The sequence below is a fragment of the Lepidochelys kempii genome, chromosome 7, assembly GCF_965140285.1.
Source record: "Lepidochelys kempii isolate rLepKem1 chromosome 7, rLepKem1.hap1, whole genome shotgun sequence".
In the NCBI taxonomy this organism is placed as follows: domain Eukaryota; kingdom Metazoa; phylum Chordata; order Testudines; family Cheloniidae; genus Lepidochelys; species Lepidochelys kempii.
In genome coordinates this window covers 60,812,750-60,836,341 of record NC_136386.1, presented here as the reverse complement: position 1 = coordinate 60,836,341, position 23,592 = coordinate 60,812,750, and the positions used below count along the sequence as shown (strand labels likewise).

The 23,592-nt window shown below is 45.5% G+C and overlaps 1 protein-coding gene across 9 annotated transcripts in view; it reads right to left on the bottom strand.

Annotated features, from left to right (window-relative positions):
* Positions 1-23,592, bottom strand: part of TUBGCP2 (tubulin gamma complex component 2) — a 91,687-nt gene that overhangs the window by 8,646 nt on the left and 59,449 nt on the right. For 7 of the 9 annotated variants that reach the window (XM_073353112.2, XM_073353111.2, XM_073353117.1 and 4 more), the window contains 4 exons: positions 20,802-20,930; positions 7,449-7,569; positions 5,390-5,533; positions 3,866-3,994 (listed from right to left, as the gene is read on the bottom strand). In XM_073353112.2, coding sequence (XP_073209213.1) covers positions 3,866-3,994; positions 5,390-5,533; positions 7,449-7,569; positions 20,802-20,930 — 523 coding nt within the window. Of the gene's footprint in view, positions 1-3,865; positions 3,995-5,389; positions 5,534-6,580; positions 6,748-7,448; positions 7,570-20,801; positions 20,931-23,592 lie in introns of those variants that run through there. The other 2 variants (XR_012159936.1, XM_073353114.1) reach the window with 2 other exon arrangements.

The window sequence follows — 23,592 nt, the reverse complement described above, 5'->3', positions numbered from 1 at the left end:
TATTGGGTGCAATAAACTGGATAGCCCCCCTCTGTTGCTGGATGTCTGCCTGCATTATTTTTTTATTTATTATCTATTTGAGTGATCAAATCCAGGTGCAACAGAAGTAAGATTGGAGTCACCACTAAGAGATCAAGTCGAGTGGAGAACCAGTATTGGTGTGGGCACACCAATTGGAATTGGGGGTAAAGCATAATAAAGCTTTACCGTCCAGGGTGGCAGGAAGGCGTCTGCAATGGAACCCAGACTGCAGCCTCGACAGCAGAAGAATTGATGACATTTTCTGTTGTACTTGTTCTCATATAGGTCTGCCTGGGAAGTCCCCCACTGCTTGAATATGCCTCTGGCTACATCCAGGTGAACAGACCACTCGTGATGACTAAAGAAAGACCTGCTCAAGTGATCTGTTATCTCGTTCTGCACCCCTGGAAGGTAAGAGGAGTCGAGGTAGACTGAATGGGCTATACAAAATTCCCATAGATGAACTGCTTCCTGAAAAAGGAAGGATGAGCGAGCTCCTCCCTTCCTGTTGAGGTAAAACATGGCTGCGGTGTTGTCTGTCAGAACAAATAGGTTTCTCCTTCTGATATGAGGCAGGGATGACTGACAGGCAAGACTAACCACTCTGAGCTCTCTAATGTTGATATGAAGAGAGATCTTTGTAAATGACCAAAGACCTTGAGTTCTGAGGGGCCCCAAGTGTGCTCCCCATCCTAGCACTAATGTGTCTGAGACCAGAGTCATTGACGGTCGAGAAGGGATGAAGGGAACATCCACACAAGCGTTGAGAGGATCCAACGACCAATTCAGAGAAACAAAGAACCCGGGAAGGAACTGTGAATACAATGTCCACAGGAAGATGGCTTGGCAAGTACCCTGAGACCATCCAAGTCTGGAAGAGTATGAGATACAGACTCACATGTTGTACCACTTGTGGGCACAAGACCATGCGGCTCAGGAGCCTTATACAGTTTTGGGCTGTTATGATTGGATGACATTTGAGGTGTGTAACCAGGGACTGGACCAACTGGAATTGTAACTTGGGGGAAGGGGGGTAACACCCTTGCCTGGATAGAGTCTAACACACACCAATAAACTCTATCCTCTGTACCAGACAAAGTATAGATTTGTCTGCATTGATCAATAGGCTTAAGGCCTTGAATGTTGACTGGATGAGTCAAACACTGGACACAACCAGAGCCCTGGCCCAGCCCTTGACTAGTCAGTCATTCAGATATGGGTAGGCCTGAACTCCTAATCTCCTCAGGAACACTGCCACTACAGCCATACATTTTGTGAATACCCGAGAAACTGCAGACAGGCCAAATGGAAGCACCGTGAACTGGTAATGTGACTGCTTCACTACAAACCTGAGGAACCTTCTGTGCCCACAGTATATTGAGGCATAGAAGGAGGCATCTCTTAAATCAAGGGTGGCGTACCAGTCCCTGGGATCCAGAGAAGGAATAATTGATGCCAGGAGGACCATGCAGAACTTTATATTTTTGAGATAGTTGTTAAGTTGATGCAGGTCTAAAATAGATCCGAGACCTCCCTTGGCTGTCAGGATTAGGAAATAACGGGAGTAGAAACCCTTCCAGGCTGTGGGGGGAATCTTTTACTACCTCTATCTGTATGCCCAGATTTAAGGCTACTCCCTTTAACAACTCTAGGTGAGCTTTATAGTCATCTGGGGGAGGTGAGATGCCCTTGACTGAGACTGCCTTGTCAGGAAAGGAGGACAAGGAGGCCTGCACTGGCTGTGGATGCTCTTCCTTCCCTTCTTTATCTATGGGGTCCTGTTGAACCTGGTTTTGGAATCTGGTTTGAAACCGGGAAGAGTAGGACCCAATCTCCGACTCAAAAGAGGACAATTCTCATTCTGGTGGCCACAGGAGTGCAGCTCCTGACTGTGCTGGCGATCAGTGCCAAGGTGGAGAGGTCTGCAGCAAGGCCAGCATCATGAGTTTCCCCTTTGATGATGCTGAAGGGCAAGCTGTCATGGGTACAGGAGACTGGTCCAGTACCATGCGTTGTAATGATCCAACCAGTTCACCCGTGTCCGCCAGCACTGAAAGTGACGACTCTTGTACTGCGAGCAACACCAGTACTGACAGCAAGAGGAGATCACTAGCAGCTGCAAACACCTCTGGCAATGTTGGTATTGAGAGTGTTGGTATCGGTGCAGTGCTGCAGATATGGGAGTCTCTTCTGGCTCCAGACTTGACAGTACCTGCATAGGTGCCGGCTTCCATGGTACCAAGGCAGAGGAGCACTTGGGTTTAGAGTGCAATTTATTCTGATCCCCATACCTGGCAGACTTCATGTAGATTGCCCCCTTTCAGCAGTCTGCTTTTTATGCCTCTTCCTAGGCACTAGGATTGGTACCAGGACTCTGACATGATAGGATGCCAAAGCAGTCGGTGCTGATTCTGTCTGTCTGGCTCAGATGGAGGTCTTGGTGCCTTCTCCATGAGCAGAAACTTTAGCGGGGCTTCCTGATCTTTATTTGTGTGAGGCTTAAAGCCCTTGCAAATTTGGCAAAGGTCCCAGTATGAGCTTCCCCAAGGCACTTCAAGCAACTAACTTGTGGGTTGCTCATGGGCATAGACTTATTATAGGAAACACAGGGTTTGAAGCACAGTGACCAAGGCATCTCTTGGCACCAGGGATTGATGGAAAAGCAAATAAACAGAAAATCTAACTGTAATTTTACTACTAGTGACTAATTATTCACAATACATAAAGAACAAAATCAACTGTGAGAACTTGCAAATGCAAGAAGAATAGTTCCAGAGACGATCATGGTTGGCAAAAAGAAGCTGAGGGGGCACAGGGTTGGCTAGGGGCTTTTTACCAAAGCTAGTGGCACTTGGCAGCAGAGGGTGCTCAAGCCACCCCAACGAATACCACTGAGGGAAAAATTTCTGGCAACTTTGAACTGGGCACATACACACCAAGAGTGGAATGCATTGTGCAAGCAGTCAAAGAACACTTGTGGTGAAATGAGAAGGTAGGCATTAGTGGAAATGTGCTGTTCTGAGGTATTCGTGGATTTGTAACACTGAGTCTGTAAGCATTCTGTATCTCAGCAAGGATCTGTGCTGAACAGCTGCTGTGTGGAAGTGTCCCTTACTCAGCAGGCCTGCTCCATGTGTGTAGGGAGAGGTAGATCTGCTAAATTTAGTGACCAAAGTAAGCATTCACTGCTTTTTATCCCTGTTGACAGGGCTGGCTCTGTAGGGGTAAGACTGACAGAAAGCTGGATTCTGTTCCTTTCCTCTAGCATCAGAATTGTGTATTAAGTTCCAGTCAGTTACACTATGCAAACCCACTGAAGAGAACAGAGCTGCATGGCTGTCACTGGAAGCTTGCAGAACCTTTATGCATGATGAGCATCCCTGAGAAGAAAAAAGCTCAGCCTGACTGTCAGAGCCTTGGCTGAGCTTGTAGTGCTAGCAGTTAGAAAAATATTTTTTTTTCTCTTGTAACCTGAGCACATTTGATCTGAATTCACTAAAGGCATGTGTAAGGGCATAACAGACATGGAACCTTGAGGGGCCATTTCTCAGAATGAAGTCGCTCTTTGAGGAATGTTTTGAGTGTATTTATTTACATGAGCTTTTAAGTTCACACTTAAAGGAGCCTGGCTGGTTAGTTTAAAGAACACTTATTCCCTCCTTGTTACCAAATGGGAACAGCACACGCTGCTGGCTGGATGATCGTGAAGTACCTCTATGGCTTTTTCAGTGCAATGGAAGAAAGGTAGAAATAAGAGAAACCTGACTTCCAAGGTGCTGTCTGGAAGGAAGAATTAGCCAGTTAAGAACAAGCAAATAAATATTCTTAAAAGTGGGTGCCTTACTTTATTAGTTAGCTGCTTCTTCACAACTTCCTCGGCACGCTCCTGCTCTGTTGGTGGGCCCAACATTGTGCCGTGCTCTAATGTAAGCCGGCCCATTTCATTATTCAGCTTCATGCTTTGGGTAAATCTCTGTGGGAAGAGTAGATGATAGAACATGGTAAACATCAAGCGCCATTTCTATAGTTAAAATGAAGCATAAGAACTGGTTTTAATTCAGGCAGGACTTTAGAGCTTCAATAGTTCACAAAAGCCTTCTTCCATAGCAGCGGGGTACATGGGATCAAATCCTGGTTAAGGCAGCGATGAAGTTAGTGTTTCCCATCAGACTGCCTATTTGTGTACGTCGCTAAAACTGGTGCATGAGACACCAGTGCTGGGTCATGATAGGCAGACACAACTGTTTTACAGGTCAGGACTGAGGTGCATTGGGGTGCCCACAACTGGAACAGTAAAGGGTGCTGCAGATCAGTACAGTGGTGTACTGGCAGAGTTTTGGGGAAGAGGACAGAAAGGAAGACTCTGGGGTGCCGAGGGTTAGAGCTGAGATGCAATGACAGATATATACAGAGAACTTGCACAATGCACAACTGAATATTCCTGACTACCGACTCCTGTTCTAACCACTAGGTTAGAAGGCTGGGTTCAAGGAGGAAAGAGATTAGGTCAAGGCTGGGAACAAACAGGTGCAGGAACTATCACAGCTGTGGGCGAATGCTTTGAGCAGCCATTGAATGCTGCTGCTCCTGGGTTTAACAGCCAGTCTGCTGACTCTTCCAACCAATCAGGCATAGATGACAAATCTGAGGAACTGTCGCAGACTGAGGTGTCAGAACACATGAACAAGGGGGTCACCCAATGAAATTAATAGGCATCAGGTTTCAAACAAACAAAAGGAAGTACTTGTTCACACAGTGTACAGTCCACCAGTGGAACTCGCAGCCACGGAATGATGTGACGATCGAAAGTAGAAGTGTGTTCAAAAAAGAATTAGGTAAGTTCAAGGAAGATAGGTCCATCAGTGGCTAGTAGCCAAGATGGTCAGGGATGCAATCTCATGCTCTGGATGTCCCTAAGTATCTGACTGCCAGAAAATTGGACTAGATGACAGAGGATGGTTCACTCAGTAATTGCCCTGTTCTGTTCATTTCCTCTGAAGCATCTGGCAGAGGCCACTGGTGGAAGACAGGATATTGTACTGAATGGACCATTGACCTGACTCAGTATGGCCATTTTTATATTCTTTACAAGCACTATGAGTCAATTCTCATTCATACTAAACTATCAGTATTCTTGTAAGAATAACATAAAATCAAACTTTCCCTAGAGTAGGATGTTTCAGTCATCATCTTCTTGCCAAAGCAGCTGCCAGAATAGTAAAAAGAAAGCTAAAGAGGCCAGTGAAAGAAGCAAAGTATTTCAGAGGGAGGAGAGAAGGGCAAGTCAAAAGAAATGGCACTGTGAGAAGAGGGAAGTGGCATTTTGAGCAGCTGCAAACACTCTGCTGCGTGCTGGGAGGCCCCATACCTGCATACAGTTTGTGAACATGACACAAACAGACATCAGCTTGGAAAAGATCTTCAGTAGCTCAGGATTTGTTAGCATGCAGTCCTTTAGACAGTTATCCAGAAAGCTCGTATGGTGGCTCAGGACATCATCAATATTGGAAGCCTGTTATAGGAAAACACAACAATAAACAACACATCAACCAGTTCCTTACACTAACCTGCTACCAGAGATTTAAAATATCGGTTAGTGATGTGAAATAAATTAATGGAAAAAGAAAAAGTAAAATTGCTATGAGATATTGAGAAGATCATAGTGCTTAAAATGTAAAGTTAAACTCAGACAGGAAATACATTATAGGAACAAAATGAGATTGGGAAATGCTAACTGTTTCTGTAGGGTTTTACAAGTTTTTAGTCATCTCAACTGATATGGCAAGTTTACATTCAGATAAAACTCTACACTGACTCAAGATGTGCAGAGATTAAAAACGCAAATTGAGTCATGAGAAGGGTATTATAGCAAACACATCCAAGACATCTGCTCATACTTCTCAGAGCCAACAAGGGTCAAAAGCACAACCTTTCCCAGAACTGGAATGGAATAGGGATAAACCCCGTTCCCTGATGAGTCGGGGACGTTGGTTCTATCTTTCCTTATGCCAAGGGGTTCCTTTTCCATTTCAGAGCTCTTTTTCATGAGAGTGCTTGGTGAAAACAGGGGGAGATTGGCACAATGGAGAACATTAGACTGAAAGGGGCTGCCCTTTCCTGTCATTTCTAAATCTCAGTGATCCTAATTCATGGAATACCAGGTAGGGAAAACCTGGCCCAAACAGTCCCAAGGTATGATTAAGAGCTAGTTCTGTGCTCCAAACCTGTAGTGCAATATATGCCTTATTGAAATCAATGGAAGTTTTGCCCAGATACTTGGGGAGGTCTAAACCCTTGCTGACAATTCCCTTACAAAATTTATATATATGCCTTTAATAGCAAATTAGTGATTAGGATTATTCTGTTTCATAACTGACTGTCATAACAAACAAAAGCAATGTATATGTCACCCAATCTTCCTGACCAACAGTCCAGTCCTCTGGACCCTCAGGGAGGGTCGAGTGAACATACAAAAGAATTCAGAGTGATTATTAGTCATAGTCACAGTCAGAGAGTCAGCAAAAGCTCTGTATCAGTGATTCCTGGGTATGTCTAAAACCTTTGCATCCCAGTACTCTGGGACCATTCTCCCCTCATGCAAAGAGCTGCAATCTTTCTTCTGTTCCTGTTATTTTGTTCTCTTTTGGTAGATGGGATCCAGCCACTGATGGCACCATGTCACATGGTGGTGTAAGCAGGAGCTGGAGCACAGAGAAAAGTGTGGTTCTAAGAGAGAAAAAGCCTTTATTAATAATAGAGATGGGAAGTGATGAAGAAGAGTCAGCACAACTGTGGTGTGGTGAGACCAACAATTTTAGCCCTGTAAATGTCTGCCTGCACAGAAACAGCCTCTGGAGGAATACATTTTGGAACGAAAGACAGCTACTTTTGTGAGTCTCCCACACCCAAAAGTGTGTGTTGCAAACTCTTCTGCAGGAGTTAACTACTCTCCTAGCAAGTGCTGGTGCACAAAGACATACAAAAAAAAAAAATCAAACTAGCATTGTAAACTTCAACCACTGGAACAGTCACACGCCAAGGGACAACATTGCTAGGGAGAGTTACTCCAATCTAGACTTCTAAGAAGGCAATAAAATAATGGGGAGTAAGACAAGTGTACGTCTGGAAAACTCTTGTCTGGATCCCCTTAGCTGCTCCTCCTTAAATTTCTTTCTTTTCTAGGCAGAAGCACTGTCAGGCTTCTGATGTTATCACCACAGGAACAGCACTTAAAGAATTCCCAACAATCTCTTCTGGAGCAGTAAGTGTGGGGAACACAGTAACTGTTTTCTGGAGAACGGTATATTTAAATATTTACTTTAAGTAACTGAAATCTGATTTTTTTCTTAAACAAGAGGGATAAGAGTAACAGTTCGGTGACTTGGGACTCTTGTCCATCTGGCCACAGGTCAAACCACTAAACTCACCGATTTCAAGTTTTTCTCAAGGATATGCCATGTTGGTTCCATCACTTCAAACATCATATAATACTGGATATTCTGTACAAAATTCAGCATCCGCTGTCGTAGTGTGAAAGCACCAGCAAACCTGAAAGAGGCAACAAGCTGCAAGCTCAGAGATGGGAACTGGCACTGGCATTGACTTTAGAGAGGCAGGTGAAGCACAACTGAAGACAACCATACAGAAGTCAGGAAATAAAACGTTTGCTCACCTTCTCGTAACTTGTTCTTCGAGATGTGTTGCTCACATCCATTCCAATTAGCTGCCCGTGCACTGCATGCACAGTTCACCAGAAAGTTTTTCCCTTAGCAGCATGCATCGGGTCAGCTCTGGAGCCCCCTAGAGTCATGCCTTCATGGCACCGCATATAGGGCCCTGCTGACCCGCCACCTCTCCAGGTTCTTCTTGTCGGATACTCCAACAGAGGGGAAAGCGGGTGGGTTTGGAATGGATATGAGCAACACATGTCGAAGAACAACAGTTAAAAGAAGGTGAGTGACTGTTTTTTCTTCTTCTTCGAGTGCTTGCTCAAATCAATTCCAATTAGGTGACTCCCAAACCTTACCTAGGAGGTGGGCTGGAGTTTATGGAATCACTGATTGAAGCACAGCCCTGCTGAACACTGCATTGTCCCTGGCTTCCTGGGTGATGGCGTAATGTGAAGTAAAGGTGTGGACCGAAGACCACGTAGCCGCTCTACATATCTCCTGGATCGGTACCAGGGCCAGGAAGGCCAATGAAGATGCTTGAGCTCTGGTGGAGTGTGCAGCCAGAGAGGGGGCAGGGACCTTTGCGAGACTGTAGCAAACCCAGATACAGGATGTGATCCATGATGATATCCTTTGCGTGGACACTGGGAGGCCTTTCACCCTGTCCGCTACCGCAACAAACAGCTGGTTTGACTTGCGGAACGGCTTAGTTCATTCAACATAAAAGGCCAATGCATGCCGCACATTCAAGGAATGGAGCCTCTGCTCGTAGCTACTAGCATGGGGTTTCTCGAAAAAGACTGGAAGGAATAGGTCTTGATTGGCATGGAAATTTGAGACCACCTTCAGGAGGAACACCAGGTGAGGTTGTAGTTGCACCTTATCTTTGTAAGAAATGGTATATGGGGGGTCAGATGCGAGAGCCTTGAGCTTGGACACCCTTCTGGCTGATGTTATTGCCGCCAAAAAAGCCACCTTGTAGGAAAGGTAGAGAAGTGAGCACGTCGCTAGGGGCTCGAATGGGGGCCCCCCAATCAACCTCAAGAGTACCAAGTTAAGGTCCCATGTGTGAGGTGGGCCACCGAATATGAGGATATAACCTGTCCAACCCCTTGAGGAACCACTGCACCATTTCGTTAGTGAAGATGGTGCGTCCATGCTCTCCTGGGTGAAAAGCTGAGATGGCAGCCAGGTGAACCTTTATCGAGGAGTGAGACAAAACCTGCTGTTTCAGCTTTAGGAGGTAGTCCAAGATAAAGGGGACCGACAATTGTGTTGGAGGGATACGACTCCACAGGCACCAAATTGCAAATCTTTTCCATTTGGCTAGGTAAGTCGCTCTGGTTGAAGGTTTTCTGCTACCCAGAAGAACCTCTCTAATGGGGTCTGAGCATGTGAGCTCTAGCAGGTTCAGCCATACAGTTTCCAAGCTGTGAGGTGGAGAGACTCGAGATTGGGGTGTTGAAGCCTTCTGTGATGTTGAGTGATGATGTCCAGAACAAGCAGTAGAGTGATTGGAGTATCTACCGATAGCTCCAGTAGCATGGCGTACCAATGCTGATGTAGCCAGGATAGTGCCACCAGGATCACTGAGGTTCCAGTGCTCCGGATTTTGAGGAGGATCTTATGAATCAACAATATAGGAGGGAATACGTAGAACAGGCAGCTCTTCCATGGAAGCAGAAATGCATCTGCCAGTGAATCCGGGCTGTGGTTCAGGAAGGAGCAAAAGTGTAGACACTTCCTGTTGGCCCTTGTGGCAAACAGATCTATCTGGGGAACTCCCCACTGCTGGAAGATATTGTTTATTACATCTGGATGGATAGACCACTCGTGATTGTGAAAAGACCTGCTGAGGTGGTCTGCTAGGTCATTTTGCAACCCTGGAAATAGACTCATAGACTTTAAGGTCAGAAGGGACCATTATGATTGCCTAGTCTGACCTCCTGCACAACGCAGGCTACAGAATCTCACCCACCCACTCCTGCAACAAACCCCTCACCTATGTCTGAGCTACTGAAGTCCTCAAATCATGGTTTAAAGACTTCAAGGTGCAGAGAATCCTCCAGCAAGTGACCGGTGCCTGATGCTGTAGAGGAAGGCGAAAAACCCCTAGGGCCTCTGCCAATCTGCCCTGGAGGAAAATTCCTTCCCGACCCCAAATATGGCGATCCGCTAAACCCTGAGCATGTGGGCAAGACTCACCAGCCAGACACCCAGGAAAGAATTCTCTGTAACTCAGATCCTACACCATCTAACATCCCATCATAGGCCATTGGGCATATTTACCCCTAATAGTCAAAGATCAATTAATTGCCAAAATTAGGCTATCCCATAATACCATCCCCTCCATAAATGTATCAAACTTAGTCTTGAAGACAGATATGTCTTTTGCCCCCACTGCTCCCCTTGGAAGGCTGTTCCAGAACTTCACTCCTCTGATGCTTACAAACCTTCTTCTAATTTCAAAGTTTAAACTTCCTGATGGCCAGTTTATATCCATTTGTTCTTGTGTCCACATTGGTACTGAGCTTAAATAATTCCTCTCCCTCCCTGGTATTTATCCCTCTGATATATTTAAGAGAGCAATCATATCTCCCCTCAGCCTTCTTTTGATTAGGCTAAACAAGCCAAGTTCTTTGAGTCTCCTTTCATAAGACAGGTTTTCCATTCCTCGGATCATCCTAGTAGCCCTTCTCTGTACCTGTTCCAGTTTGAATTCATCCTTCTTAAACATGGGAGACCAGAACTGCACACAGAATTCCAGATGAGGTCTCACCAGTGCATTATGTAAGGGTACTAACACCTCCTTATCTCTACTGGAAATACCTTGCCTGATGCATCCCAAGACTGCATTAGCTTTTTTCACGGCCACATCACATTGACAGCTCATAGTCATCCTGTGATCAACCAATACCCTGAGATCCTTCTCCTCCTCTGTTACTTCCAACTGATGAGTCCCCAGTTTATAACAAAAATTCTTGTTATTAATCCCTAAATGCATGACCTTCCACTTTTCACTATTAAATTTCATCCTATTACTATTACTCCAGTTTACAAGGTCATCCAAGATCTTCCTGTAGGATATCCCGGTCCTTTTCTGTATTGGTAATACCTCCCAGCTTTGTGCCATCTGGAACTTTATTAGCACACTCCCACTTTTTGTGCCAAGGAGATTAAATAAGACTGGTCCCCAAACCGATCCCTGAGGAACTCCACTAGTAACCTCCTTCCAGCCTGACAGTTCACCTTTCAGTGTGACCCGTTGTAGTCTCCCCTTTAACCAGTTCCTTATCCACCTTTCAATTTTCATATTGATCCCCATCTTTTCCAATTTAACTAATAATTCCCCATGTAGAACCGTATCAAATGCTTTACTGAAATTGAGGTAAATTAGATCCACTGTGTTTTCTTTGTCTAAAAAATCTGTTACCTTCTCAAAGAAGGAAATCAGGTTGGTTTGCCATGATCTACCTTTTGTAAAACCATGTTGTATTTTGTCCCAATTATCATTGACCTCCATGTCCTTAACTACTTTCTCCTTCAAAATTTTTTCTAAGACCTTGCATACTACAGATGTCAAACCAACAGGCCTGTAGATACCCGGATCACTTCCAAAAGTACGCTTCCAAAGGTATGGAGTGTGCTATGCAGAACTTCCAGAGCTTGAGGGCTTCCTGACACAGGGGAGAGGAGTGTACTCCCCCATCTGTTGATATAAAACATCACTGTTGTATTGTCTGTCAGGGACAATATGCACTTGCCCTCCAGGAGAGGACGAAAGGCCTGACATGCCAGTTGGACTGCCCTGAGCTTCCTTACATTGATGTGAAGCATCAGTTCCTCCTGAGACCAGAGGCCCTGAGTTCTGTGCTCCCCTAGGTGTGCCCTCCACCCAATGGCTGAGGTGTCGGTGGTCAGACATAGGGATGGACAAGGTTTGGAGAATGCAACCCCTGCGCATACCAACTGCAGGTCAAGCCACCAGTGAAGAGATTTGAGAACCTCCGGTGGAAGGGTAACCACCATGTCTAGACTGTGCCTGTTTGGTCGATACACCAATGCTAGCCAAGCTTGGAGAGGTCCGAGTCTGAGCCTCACATGTTGCACTACATATGTGCAAGATGCAGAGTTTTAAGTAACTCCTTACTGTGGTTACAGAGAATTGTTTGAGGTCCTGTATGATGTTGTGAATGGCCTGGAAGTGGGATTGAGGCAAGAACGTTCTGGCCTGTGTTGAGTCTAGCACTGCCCCTATGAACTCTATTCTCTGAGTAGGGGTGAGCGGTGACTTTTGAGTGTTTAGGAAGAGGCCCAATGCGTTGAAGGTGGATCTTATGAGGGAGACATGCTGATCCACTTGTGTTCTGGACCGGCCCTTGACTAGACAGTAATCTAGGTAAGGAAATATCTGAACCTGCCTTTTCCGCAGAAAAGTGGCCACGACGGCCATACATTTGGTGAGCACCTGAGGTGCTGATGATAGGCCGAACGCTAGCACTGTGAATTGGTAGTGGGAACTCCTGACTGTAAGCCTTAAGAAGTGCCTGTGGGACAGGATTACGGCAATGTGGAAGTATGCATCGTTCAAGACAAGGTCAGCATACCAATCTCCTGGATCTAGGGAGGGGATGATAGTGGCCAAAGAAACCATTCAGAAGTTTAGTTTCTTAACGAACCTGTTGAGATTGTGCAGGTCCAAGCTGGGTCTGAGGCCCCCTATTGCTTTTGGTATTAGGAAACACCAGGAGTAAAACCCCTTTCCCCTGAGATCCAGCTGAACCTCCTCCGCAGCCCCCACCGATAGGAGGGTTTGTACCTCAAGGACGAGAAGTTGCTCGTAAGAAGAGTCCCCGAAGAGGGACAGGGAAGGGGGGCGGGAGGGAAGGGGGGGCGGGAGGCAGGGGGTGAGGAAAATTTGAGAGAATATCCCACTCCTGCCATGCAGAGGACCCAACAATCTGAGGTAATTTGGGACCATGCTCGGTAGCAATGGGACAGACATTCCGAAAACATGAAAGAAGGATCCAGTTGAGAGGTTGGTATAACGCTTTCGGGCGCATCCTCAAAAGGTCTGCCAAGGGCCTGGTGGCTGCCTGGATGACCCAAATCCCCTGTTATTTGGGGTTTGGCGATGGTGGTTCTGATTTCTGGGATGCCTACGGTTCTGGTCCTGCCTAGACTGCCCCTGGTATGGTCGTGTCATGGGCTGAGGCCTAAATTGTCTACGCTGGGTGGCAGAGGTGTGCAGTCCCAGCAATCTCAGAGTGTCTTTCAAACTGTGGAGTCTCAAATCCATTTTCTCTGAAAATAATGTGGACCCTTCAAACAGTTGGTCCTGAATTGCCTGTTGGACCTCCCTGGGGAGGCCCAAGGCCTGCAGACAGAAGCAACGGAGCATTGCGATGCCCGAAGACAACGTCCACGTTGCGGAGTCCGCCGAGTCTAATGCCGCTTGCAGCAACATCCTCGTGACCATTTTGCCCTCATCAACGAGAGCTGAGAATTCCAACTTAGAATCCAGTGGGACAAGGTCCGAGAATTTGGACCCTGCATCCCATGTCTTAAAGTTATAATGGCTAAGGATCGCTTGTTGGTTTGCGATATGAAGCTGGAGCCCTCCAGGGGAATATATCTTCCTCCTGAAGAGGTCCAGCTTCTTTGCACCCTTAGCTCGAGGAGTAAACCCTTGTTGCCCTTGCCTCTCCCACATGTTAACAGCTGCCATTACCAATGAGTCTGGTGAGGGGTGGGTAAACAAATATTCATAGTCCTTCGAAGGCACAAAGTACTTTCTCTCAACTCCTTAGCTGTAGGAACCAGAGAAGATGGTGTTTTCCAAAGAGCTTTTTTGTTCTCCTTAATAGTCTTTATCAGGGGAAGGGCCAGCCTGGTGGATCCTGCTGGGGATAAAACGTCCACCATTGGATTGGACACATCAGTGACCTCCTCCATCTGTATCCCGAGGTTCTGAGCGACCCGCCTCAGAAGTTCAAGGTGGGCTCTGTTGTCAGGAAGGGGAGGCCCTAAGGATGTTCCTGCCACTGCCTCATCTGGAGACGAGGATGATGAGTCCCAAACATGGGAGGGACCCTCCTGTCCACCCAGCTCCTCAAAACACTGCGGCTCTTTCCCCAAGTCGGAGTCTGCCTTGATGCTGGCCCCGGTCGCAGCGGCAGTTACGGTACCGTCCGTGGTACTAAGTGTAGCTGCGGTGCCGGGTACAGTGCCAGATGTGCTGTCAATGCCAGGCGCGGTACCGACTGTGGTGCTGGTGGTGGTGGCTGATGCCCAGAGAAATCCCTGGCTCTAGATGCAGTCCTTCTCTCAGACGCGACCGAAAAGGAGCGTACAGAGGTGGACTCCTGAAGTAGTGGATAGTTCTCTGAAAACATCCACTCAAAAAAGCAGTCAACAAGCAAACAGAATTTGGGAATCATTAAGAAAGGGGACAGATAAAAAGACAGAAAATACTGTATTGCTTCTATATAAATCCAATGGTATGCCCACATCTTGAATACTGCATGCAGAGGTGGTCACCCCATCTCAAAAAAGATATATTGGAATTGGAAAAGGTTCAGTAAAGGACAACAAAAATGATTAGGAGTATGGAATGGCTTCTGTATGAGGAGAGATTAATAAGACTGGGACTTTTTAGCTTGGAAAAAAGAGACGACTAAGGGGGATATGATAGACGTCTATGAAATCATGGCAGGTGTGGAGAAAGTAAATAAGGAAGTGTTATTTACTCCGCCTCATAACACAAGACCTAAGGGTCACCAAATTAAATTAACAGACAGCAGGTTTAAAACAAACAAAAGGAAGTACTTTTTTAAACAACCCACAGTCAACCTGTGGAACTCTTTGCTGGAGGATGTTGTGAAGGCCAAGACTATAATAGGGTTAAAAAAAGAACTAGATAAATTCATGGAGAATAGGTCCATCAATAACCATTAGCCAGGACAGGCAGGGATGGTGTCCCTAGCATCTGTTTGCCAGAAGCTGGGAAAGGGCGACAGGGAATGGATCACTTGATGATTACCTGTTCTGTTCATTCTCTCTGGGGCACCTGGCATTGTCCACTGCCGGAAGACAGGATACTGGGCTAGATGGACCTTTGGTCTGACCCGGTATGCCTGTTCTTATGTTAATTCAAAAACTCTTCAGAGGTGTATGCTTCAATATCATTGCCAAATAAATCTTTAAAAAATTATGAATAAGACAATGGATTTCATCTTCCAATTCTTTCACCATCTGTGAAAAGCACAGGTTTACATAGTACCCATATTTCCGTGCATATTTTCTGCTAGGCTGGGACTATAGCATGGTTGCCCAGACAGACTAAATTTCCCAGCCTGCCTTGCTCTCCTGCTTCCAAGAGAGAGAGACTGGCTGGAATCACCAAGGGCTACCATGATTTTCCTCACAGAGGATGAAGGGAGGTTCTAGTCCACACTGTTCATGGAACTCCAACCTTGGGCCTTAAGGCTAGGGACCACTGCATGTGCTCCTCCATGAATTTCAGAGTGCCTCCCTGAGACCATTTCTGTCCCCTGAGAGAAATCACCAACCATTACACCTGCAAACCTGAGACAAGGCAGTACAGCCCAGGAGAGATCTCATTCATTTTAAGGCCTAGAGACCATTACAAGGGTACTTTCAGACAAACAGAATTACAAGGTACTTTAATAAAATTTTCCTTCTCTAAAGATTCTGAGTTGTCCATGAACTGTGCTTGGTGCAAATCAGAAAGGGGCATGTTAAGAATCTTAGTACCTTCAGGGTATTCTGAGCTGACCCAGTCTCTGGTGTAAAGTAGGGTAGCCCCATGGCTACCAGTTATCCACAGACCCCAAAGGGCCATTAAAGCAACAGGGAATCACCAGGGAAGGTTTGTTATTAACTGTGATGGAGGAATAAAGCAGCTCCCCAAATCAAAATCCTTAATTGCAGCCAGCTCACATTGCAAAAGAAACAATTATTTTAGCAGTGAGAGAGTTTGGGTTCATGTCTTGGAAACAGTTTCTGCAGGACTGACAGACCAAAGCAACAATTGCTTTGTACATATATAGAGGAGAAACTGTGTGTCTGGCTTTCATACATCTGGAAAAGAAACATCCCTGGGAAAGGCAGACATGGCCCTTCCTCAGATCAAATGGGCTCTGACACAGAGGTAACTATGCTTTAGATCAGCTAGGTCATAACAATGCAAAACGCATGAGACAACCTTTTAAGACCTGGTCTTCTTAGTGACAAGAAGGAAACAGGATCAAATGAAAGAAGTAGTTATGTGGCCTGTGAAGTATTGCAGCCAGGACCAGTAAACCCACCAAGCACATTAATTCCAGCACAGAGTGCTAGGATGTAGTACCAGAGATTTGGTTGATTTCCCCTAAACCCTGGCTGTCTCCACTATCAAGCTCTTGGGTGACAGTGGGAGAGACAGCCAGAGGAAGAAGGGGTTACTAACCTTGTGCAGTAACTGTGGTTCTTCGAGATGAGAGTCCTTAGGGATGCTCTACTGTAAGTGTACCTGCATCCATGCGCTTTTGATCAGAGATTTTAGGTAGCAGTCTCCAATCGGCCCGCACTTGTGCTCTCCCTGTCTTGTTCCTTGTCTTGAGGCTATCTAGCCCTGTGCAGGCAAACTGCCCTTAGTTCCTTCTCTTTATTGAGAACTCCAAAGTAGAGGGGAGGAGGGCGGGTCGCGGAGCACCCATGGGGACACACATCTCGAAGAACCACAGTTACTGCACAAGGTAACCATGTGATAAATGAGAGGGGGGATAGCGCCCTTTTGTGGACACCCAGCCAGCCAATTGGCTATAGAATCCCTCTTGGTGGTTGTTCTCTATGTGCTTTACCTGTAAAGGGTTAACAAGCCCACAGGTAAAAGGAATGGAGTGGGCACCTGTCAAGGTTCCTTCCCCACTCTGAACTTTAGGGTACAGATTTGGGGACCTGCATGAAAGACCCCCTAAGCTTATTCTTACCAGCTTAGGTTAAAAACTTCCCCAAGGTACAAACTTTGCCTTGTTCTTGAACCCTATGTTGCCACCACCAAGCGTGTTAAACAAAGAACAGGGAAAGAGCCCACTTGGAGACGTCTTCCCCCCAAAATATCCCCCCAAGCCCTAGGGGAAGGCTTGATAAAAATCCTCACCAATTTGTACAGGTGAACACAGACCCAAACCCTTGGATCTTAAGAACAATGAAAAAACAATCAGGTTCTTAAAAGAAGAATTTTAATTAAAGAAAGAGTAAAAGAATCACCTCTGTAAAATCAGGATGGTAAATACCTTACAGGGTAATCAGATTCAAAACATAGAGAATCCCTCTAGGCAAAACCTTAAGTTACAAAAAGACACAAAAACAGGAATATACATTCCATTCTGCACAGCTATTTTACCAGCCATTAAACAAAAGAAAATCTAATGCATTTCTAGCTATATTACTTACTAACTTTTTACAGGAGTTCTGAGCTGCATTCCTGATCTGTTCCCGGCAAAAACATCACACAGACAGACAGACCCTTTGTTCCCCCCCACTCCAGCTTTGAAAGTATCTTGTCTCCTCATTGGTCATTTTGGTCACGTGCCAGTGAGGTTATCTTAGCTTCTTAATGCTTTACAGGTGAAAGGGTTTTGCCTTTGGCCAGGAGGGATTTTATAGCACTGTGGACAGAAAGGTGGTTACCCTTCCCTTTATATTTATGACAGCACCTGCCCAAAAGAGCCAGTGGGAGGGCTAGAACTTTTTAAACTTGGGAAAAAACTCCCCTTTGTCTGTCTGTTGCGATTCTCCGGGAAAGAGGGGAACAGGGAGCAGCTATGCTGTAAGAAGCTTTAAGCCAGACAAGAAAACCATCAGATCATATCTAGAACTACTTTTAACAACCCAAATGTGTAAGTTGATCAAGTATGTTTAGAAAGATGTGATTAGAATTATTTCTGTTTATTTCTTATGGCTAGTGGACTCTGTGCTAACCCCAGATGCTCTTGTTTGCTTGTAACCTTTAAAGCTGAACCCCCAAGAAAGCTATTTTGGACGCTTAATTTTTGGAATTGCTCTTTTAAAATCTACCAAAAGCTCAAATTCCAGATGTATTTTCTTTCTGTTTTTAATAAAATTTACTTTTTTTAAGGACGGGATTGGATTTTTGGTGTCCTAAGGGGTTTGTGCATATGTTGTTTAATTAGCTGGGGGTAACAGCTAATTTCCTTTGTTTTCTTTCTCAGCTCTTCCCGGTGTGTGTGTGTGAAAGGGCTTGAGGGTATCCCACAGGGAGGAATTCCCAAGTGCGCCTTCCTGGGTTCCAAGGGGTTTGCATTTGGGTGGTGGCAACGTTTACCAAGCCAAGGTCAGAGAAAAGCTGTAACCGTGGGAGTTTAATACAAGCCTGGAGTGGCCAGTATTAATTAAAATCCTTGAAGGCCCCCACCTTCTGCACTCAAAGTGCCAGAGTGGGGAATCAGCCTTGACACCCATTCTTTCTTCTTTGAGTAGTATCGTTATGGGTGCTCCACTGTGGGTGACTCTACAGCGGTATTCCTGATGGAGCGGTGGGGCTTCACAGTTGATACTGATACTAATACTGTGGAGGCAAACATAACATCACATGCTGAGTCATGGGTAACTGCATAATGTTCTGAAAATATATGAGTGGATGCCCACGTTGCTGCTCTGCATATTTCTGTAATGGGAACATTTTTGATGAAGGCTACAGAAGTGGAAACGGATCTCATGGAATGCGTTTGGACTCCAGATGGAGGTTGCAGATTGCAGGCATGATAGCAATAGTTAATGCAGTTTGATATTCATCTGGAGTCTCTGATTTAATATTGCAGATCACTTGAATCTGACTGCAATTGAGAGGAATAGTTTAGGAGATTTCCTAAAGTCTTTTGTTCTATCCAAATAGAATGCCAAAGCTTTCCTGACATCGAGTGTATGCAATATTGCTTCTCTGTTGCTACGGTGAGGCTTTGGGAAGAAGGTGGGAGGGTGAATGACCTGTTTTATATGGAAGGACAAAGCTATTTTGGAGAGGAACTCTGGGTGTGGTCTCAGTGTGACCTTACCCTTAAAGAAAATTGTGAAGGGAGGGTGTACCATTAGAGCCCCTATTTCCTTGATCCTCTGAGCTGAGGTGATGGCCACTGGAATGCTGTTTTCATAGACAGATGCATAAATGAGCATGTGGCCAGGGATTTGAAAAGGGGTTTTGTTAGGCCCCTGAAGACCAGATTAAGGTCCCATGCTGGTAAGGTACATCTGCTTTGTGGGAAGAGGTTACACATACCCTTGAGGAATCTCTTTGCTGTTGGATGAGCAAATATTGAATATCTATCTTCCGAAAAAAAGCTGTTATGGCTGCAAGAAGCCTGAGGCAATTTCGCACTGTCACAGTGGGATAAACCTTCAGATCTAAAGCACTGGCCAGCATTGTCTAGAATTGTACCTGGGGAAGGAAGACCTTGCTTTTGAAGTGTACAAGACTGCTCCTATGAACTCTATTTTTGTACAGGAGACAGGACTGACTTCTCTGTGTTGGTGCCTAGTGTGCCAAAGGTGGATTGGATCACAATCATGCTGGACAGCACCTGAGCACTGGACCACCCTCTCACCAATCTGTCATCCAGGTAGGGAAACACTTGAATGCCTGATTTTCTGAGGAAAGAAGCCACTGCTACCATATACTTTTGGCTCTGACATATTGCCATATGGAAATGCGCATCTTTTAAGTTGAGGACAGAATTCCAGTCTCCAGGACCAAGGGAGGGGATAATGGAAGCCAGCATGCCTGTGCAAAACTTTATACTGTTCAAATGTTTGTTGAGGTGTCACAGGTCTAGTGTGGGTCTGAGGCCTCCTTTTGCTTTTGGGATCAGGAAATAGAGGGAATAAGACCCCTTCCCTCTGTTCAACTGTGGATCCTTCTCTGTGGCTCCCAACTGGAGGAGGCACTGCATCTCCCAAAGGAGAGCTTCCTCATGAGAGTGGTCCCTGAAGAGGGACAGGGAAGGGAGTGGGAAGGGGGGATCGAAATGAACTAAAGGGTCTATACACTGTGCTTCAGACCCACTGGTCTGTGGTGATGCAAGAACAAACACTCGGGTAGTGTGATAGCTGGTTGGTAAACAGAGGAATAGGAGAGGTTGGCAGTACGGAAACTGGTAGGCTGTCTTTGATAAACACATCATAGTGTTTGCTTTGCACTCCCAGATTGCCAAGATGAACTAGCAGCTTCTGAAGAAAGGGGAGGTCTTCCGCTATATCTTCTGCTCTTCTTTCTCGCTAGGTCCTAGTGGCAAGGTGTGAAAGCAAAATAGTGTGACTGCTGAAGACAAAACTTCTTTTTCTTTGGGGCAGGTATATATGTGCCCAAAGATCTGAGTGTTGACCTGGAGTCTTTCAGGCTATGCGGCTTGTCATGTAGACTGCTTGGAGAAAAAGGGATGATCCTTCACAGGGAAAGTCTGTTCGACCTCTTGAGGGAGACCTAATGACTGGAGCCATGAACATCTGTATATTGAAATGGCCGATGTCATGCCTTGACAGCAGAGTCAGCAGCATCCAACCCCACCTGAAATGATGTTCTAGCCAATAACTTTCCCTCATCCAGCAACCGAGAAATTCTTGTCTTGCATCCTTTGACTCGGTCTACAAATTTTAAACCAGAAGTTAAAGTCATACTGCCCCAGCAGTGCCAGCTGGTTAGTGATCCTGAACTGCAGGCCAGCTTTCTGCCAAACAGGTCAAGTGTTTTACCATACTTTGATTTTGGGGTATACACCTATTGCTCTGTTCTCTTTCTTATTGGTGGCTAAGACCACCAGCGACCTCAGCGGGGGTGGGTACACTTTACTAATATTTTACTAGCACTAAATTCTCTTTAAATAAGAATAACCATCAAGTACAAGGTTTGAATTAATCAACAGGCTTTCTACCAGATGCTGAAATGCTGCTTAAAACAACTTCTCTTCGCTTGGTAAAAACACGTATAATGACTTAGCGAAGGGACCAGAACAGGGGACATTTAAAATGTGTAACCACTAAGAAGAAAAAAAACAAACTTCACAATGCTCCAATGGGAGAAAAAAGCCATACCACTTAGCCGAATGCAGTGAGTACTCCTTAGCAGCCTTATTGCTGATCCAAACATTGCACAACTGTCTCTCCACATGCTTGCAATAGAACATGTGTCTGAAAAGCATCTGGTATCTGGTTAAAGCTTTCCTGGAAATAGAACACAGGAAGAACAAAAATAATAAAGATTAAACCCCATTCTAATTAGCAGACAAGATAAGGTTGCTCTATACGCCACACACAATACAAAACCACCAAAGCAAGGAAATAAAAAGCTAAGGCATCTAACATGACATACCTTTTACTCCTCCACCCAGAGATGCACTACTCACCACTAAAGCAACCACAATCATAATTGCCCCAGTAGTGATGCCAGCCTTCCAGCACCCCCTCCTCAAACTCCCCAACACCATGAACAGCTAGCCATCCCCACCCCCCACCTGACTGTTCTGCACAGTTCTGAAAAACCACACTCATGCCTGTCTGGGAAAGAGGTGCTGGAAGGCTAGCTGATGCCAAAGCATGCAGCAGTGCACCAACTACACTAAAAACTAATGTTAATGCTTCAACTTTTCACCAAGATTTTTAAGAGAAAAAGGAGAAAGACATGTGGCCAAGGACTAGGCTCTGGACACAGTGACAGTTCCTCTACTTGCTGTCATTGCACTAAAAGTGGGAACAGAGGTGGGTGGGACTGGCACTTCTGTTAATACCTTTGGACGCCAAACGTTCAGTGCCACAAAGAGGCGCTGTGCCCCACCCAATAGATGCAGCTCTCTGCAGAGTTCTAAAGCTCTGCAGCAGGGACCTGCATCCCAAAAGCAGAAACATGAAGGGACCACCTCACAGAACATTTGCATTTTAAGTACAGCCCTCGTAACAGAGCAGACTTTAGTCTAGAGCCTCTCCAACTACGGAAGAAAAAAGAGTCAGACACCTGGAGGCTGTGGTACTTTTGCTGACAATCATAGAATCATAGAATATCAGGGTTGGAAGGGACCTCTGGAGGCCATCTAGTCTAACCCCCTGCTCAAAGCAGGAACAATCCCCAACTAAATCATCCCAGCCAGGGTATGTCAAGCCTGACCTTAAAAACTTCTAAGGAAGGAGATTCCACCACCTCCCTAGGTAACACATTCCAGTGTTTCACCACCCTCCTAGTGAAAAAGTTTTTCCTAATATCCAACCTAAACCTCCCCCACTGCAACTTGAGACCATTACTCCTCATTCTGTCATCTGCTACCACTGAGAACAGTCTAGATCCATCCTCTTTGGAACCCCCTTTCAGGTAGCTGAAAGCAGCTATCAAATCCCCCCTCATTCTTCTCTTCCGTAGACTAAACATCCCCAGTTCCCTCAGCCTCTCCTCATAAGTCATGTGTTCCAGTCTCCTAATAATTTTTATTGCTCTCCGCTGGACGTTTTCCAATTTTTCCACATCCTTCTTGTAGCGTGGGGCCCAAAACTGGACACAGTACTCCAGATGAGGCCTCACCAATGTCGAATAGAGTGGAATGATCATTTCCCTTGATATGCTGGCAATGACCCTACTTATACATCCCAAAATGCCATTGGCCTTCTTGGCAACAATGGCACACTGTTGACTCATACCCAGCTTCTTGCCCACTGTAACCCCTAGGTCCTTTTCTGCAGAACTGCTGCCTAGCCATTCGGTCCCTAGTCTGTAGCGGTGCATGGGAATCTTCCGTCCTAAGTGCAGACTCTGCATTGTCCTTGTTGAACCTCATCAGATTTCTTTTGGCCCAATCCTCTAATTTGTCTAGGTCGCTCTGTATCCTATCCCTACCCTCCAGTGAATCTACCTCTCCTCCCAGTTTAGTGTCATCTGCAAACTTGCTGAGGGTGCAATCCACACCAATACTTCTCCCAAGTACTCAGCTCAATGAACTTTTTTACTTAAGCCTAAACCCCAGAATATGGATCTAATTTACACCCACTCTAACCTTCAGAGAGCAGAAATCTTTTCTTTTAAGCACGATTTTTTTTTCAAATGTCCCACAAGCCTGTTGATTTTTAAAAGGTGGGGCCCAGATTAAGGGATATACCATTTTGGTCATTTATTAACAGCTAATTATGGGACCGCAGGTGAACTCATTTTGTTCCTTCCTGTTGAAAAGCAACCTCCTGTCTGTTTGTGTGTCACGGGCAGGATTGCCAGTGTAAAACCAACAGACCCCGGTTGTTGGTGGGCAGGATCGAACCTGGGACCTCTGGAGCTACATACATGAGCTCTAAGCCATATGGCCCTTAGCTAAGGCTGTAGATCAGACTCAATCTCTCTCTAAGTGGTCTTGGTGCCACTAGACGGGTCAGCGCACCTCACCCAGGAGGTGTGGGGGTTATACCAGCACTTGCTGATGAAGGCAGGAGATTGTGCTGCAGCTTAAGTGGAATTTTCAAACTCTCATAACTTGGTCAAATAAAAACTAACTTTCACCACAACATTCAAGGCATTTCTCAATGACAATGGTTTGCCCATACCACCCCTCCATTTTGTTTCAAGAGCTACTAAAGACATGCCTTTTTTTAAAATAGAGGAGGAAATTTATTTCCTCAACTCTTCCCTCATTCAAAGAATGGCTGATCCATTTGCTCAAACTTTAAAACAAGAATTCACCTTCAAGCAGAGACCTAACCTGGAATATTTATGCCTGAAAGGCAACCATTTCAGAAAGTTATGAGTGACTGACAACAGGGGATGATGAGGGTTAGACTGGAAATACTTAGGCAATCTTAAGTTATAAAATACGTTGCTAGCATTTCCAGCTAAGTTTTATGTTTTTATATAGTT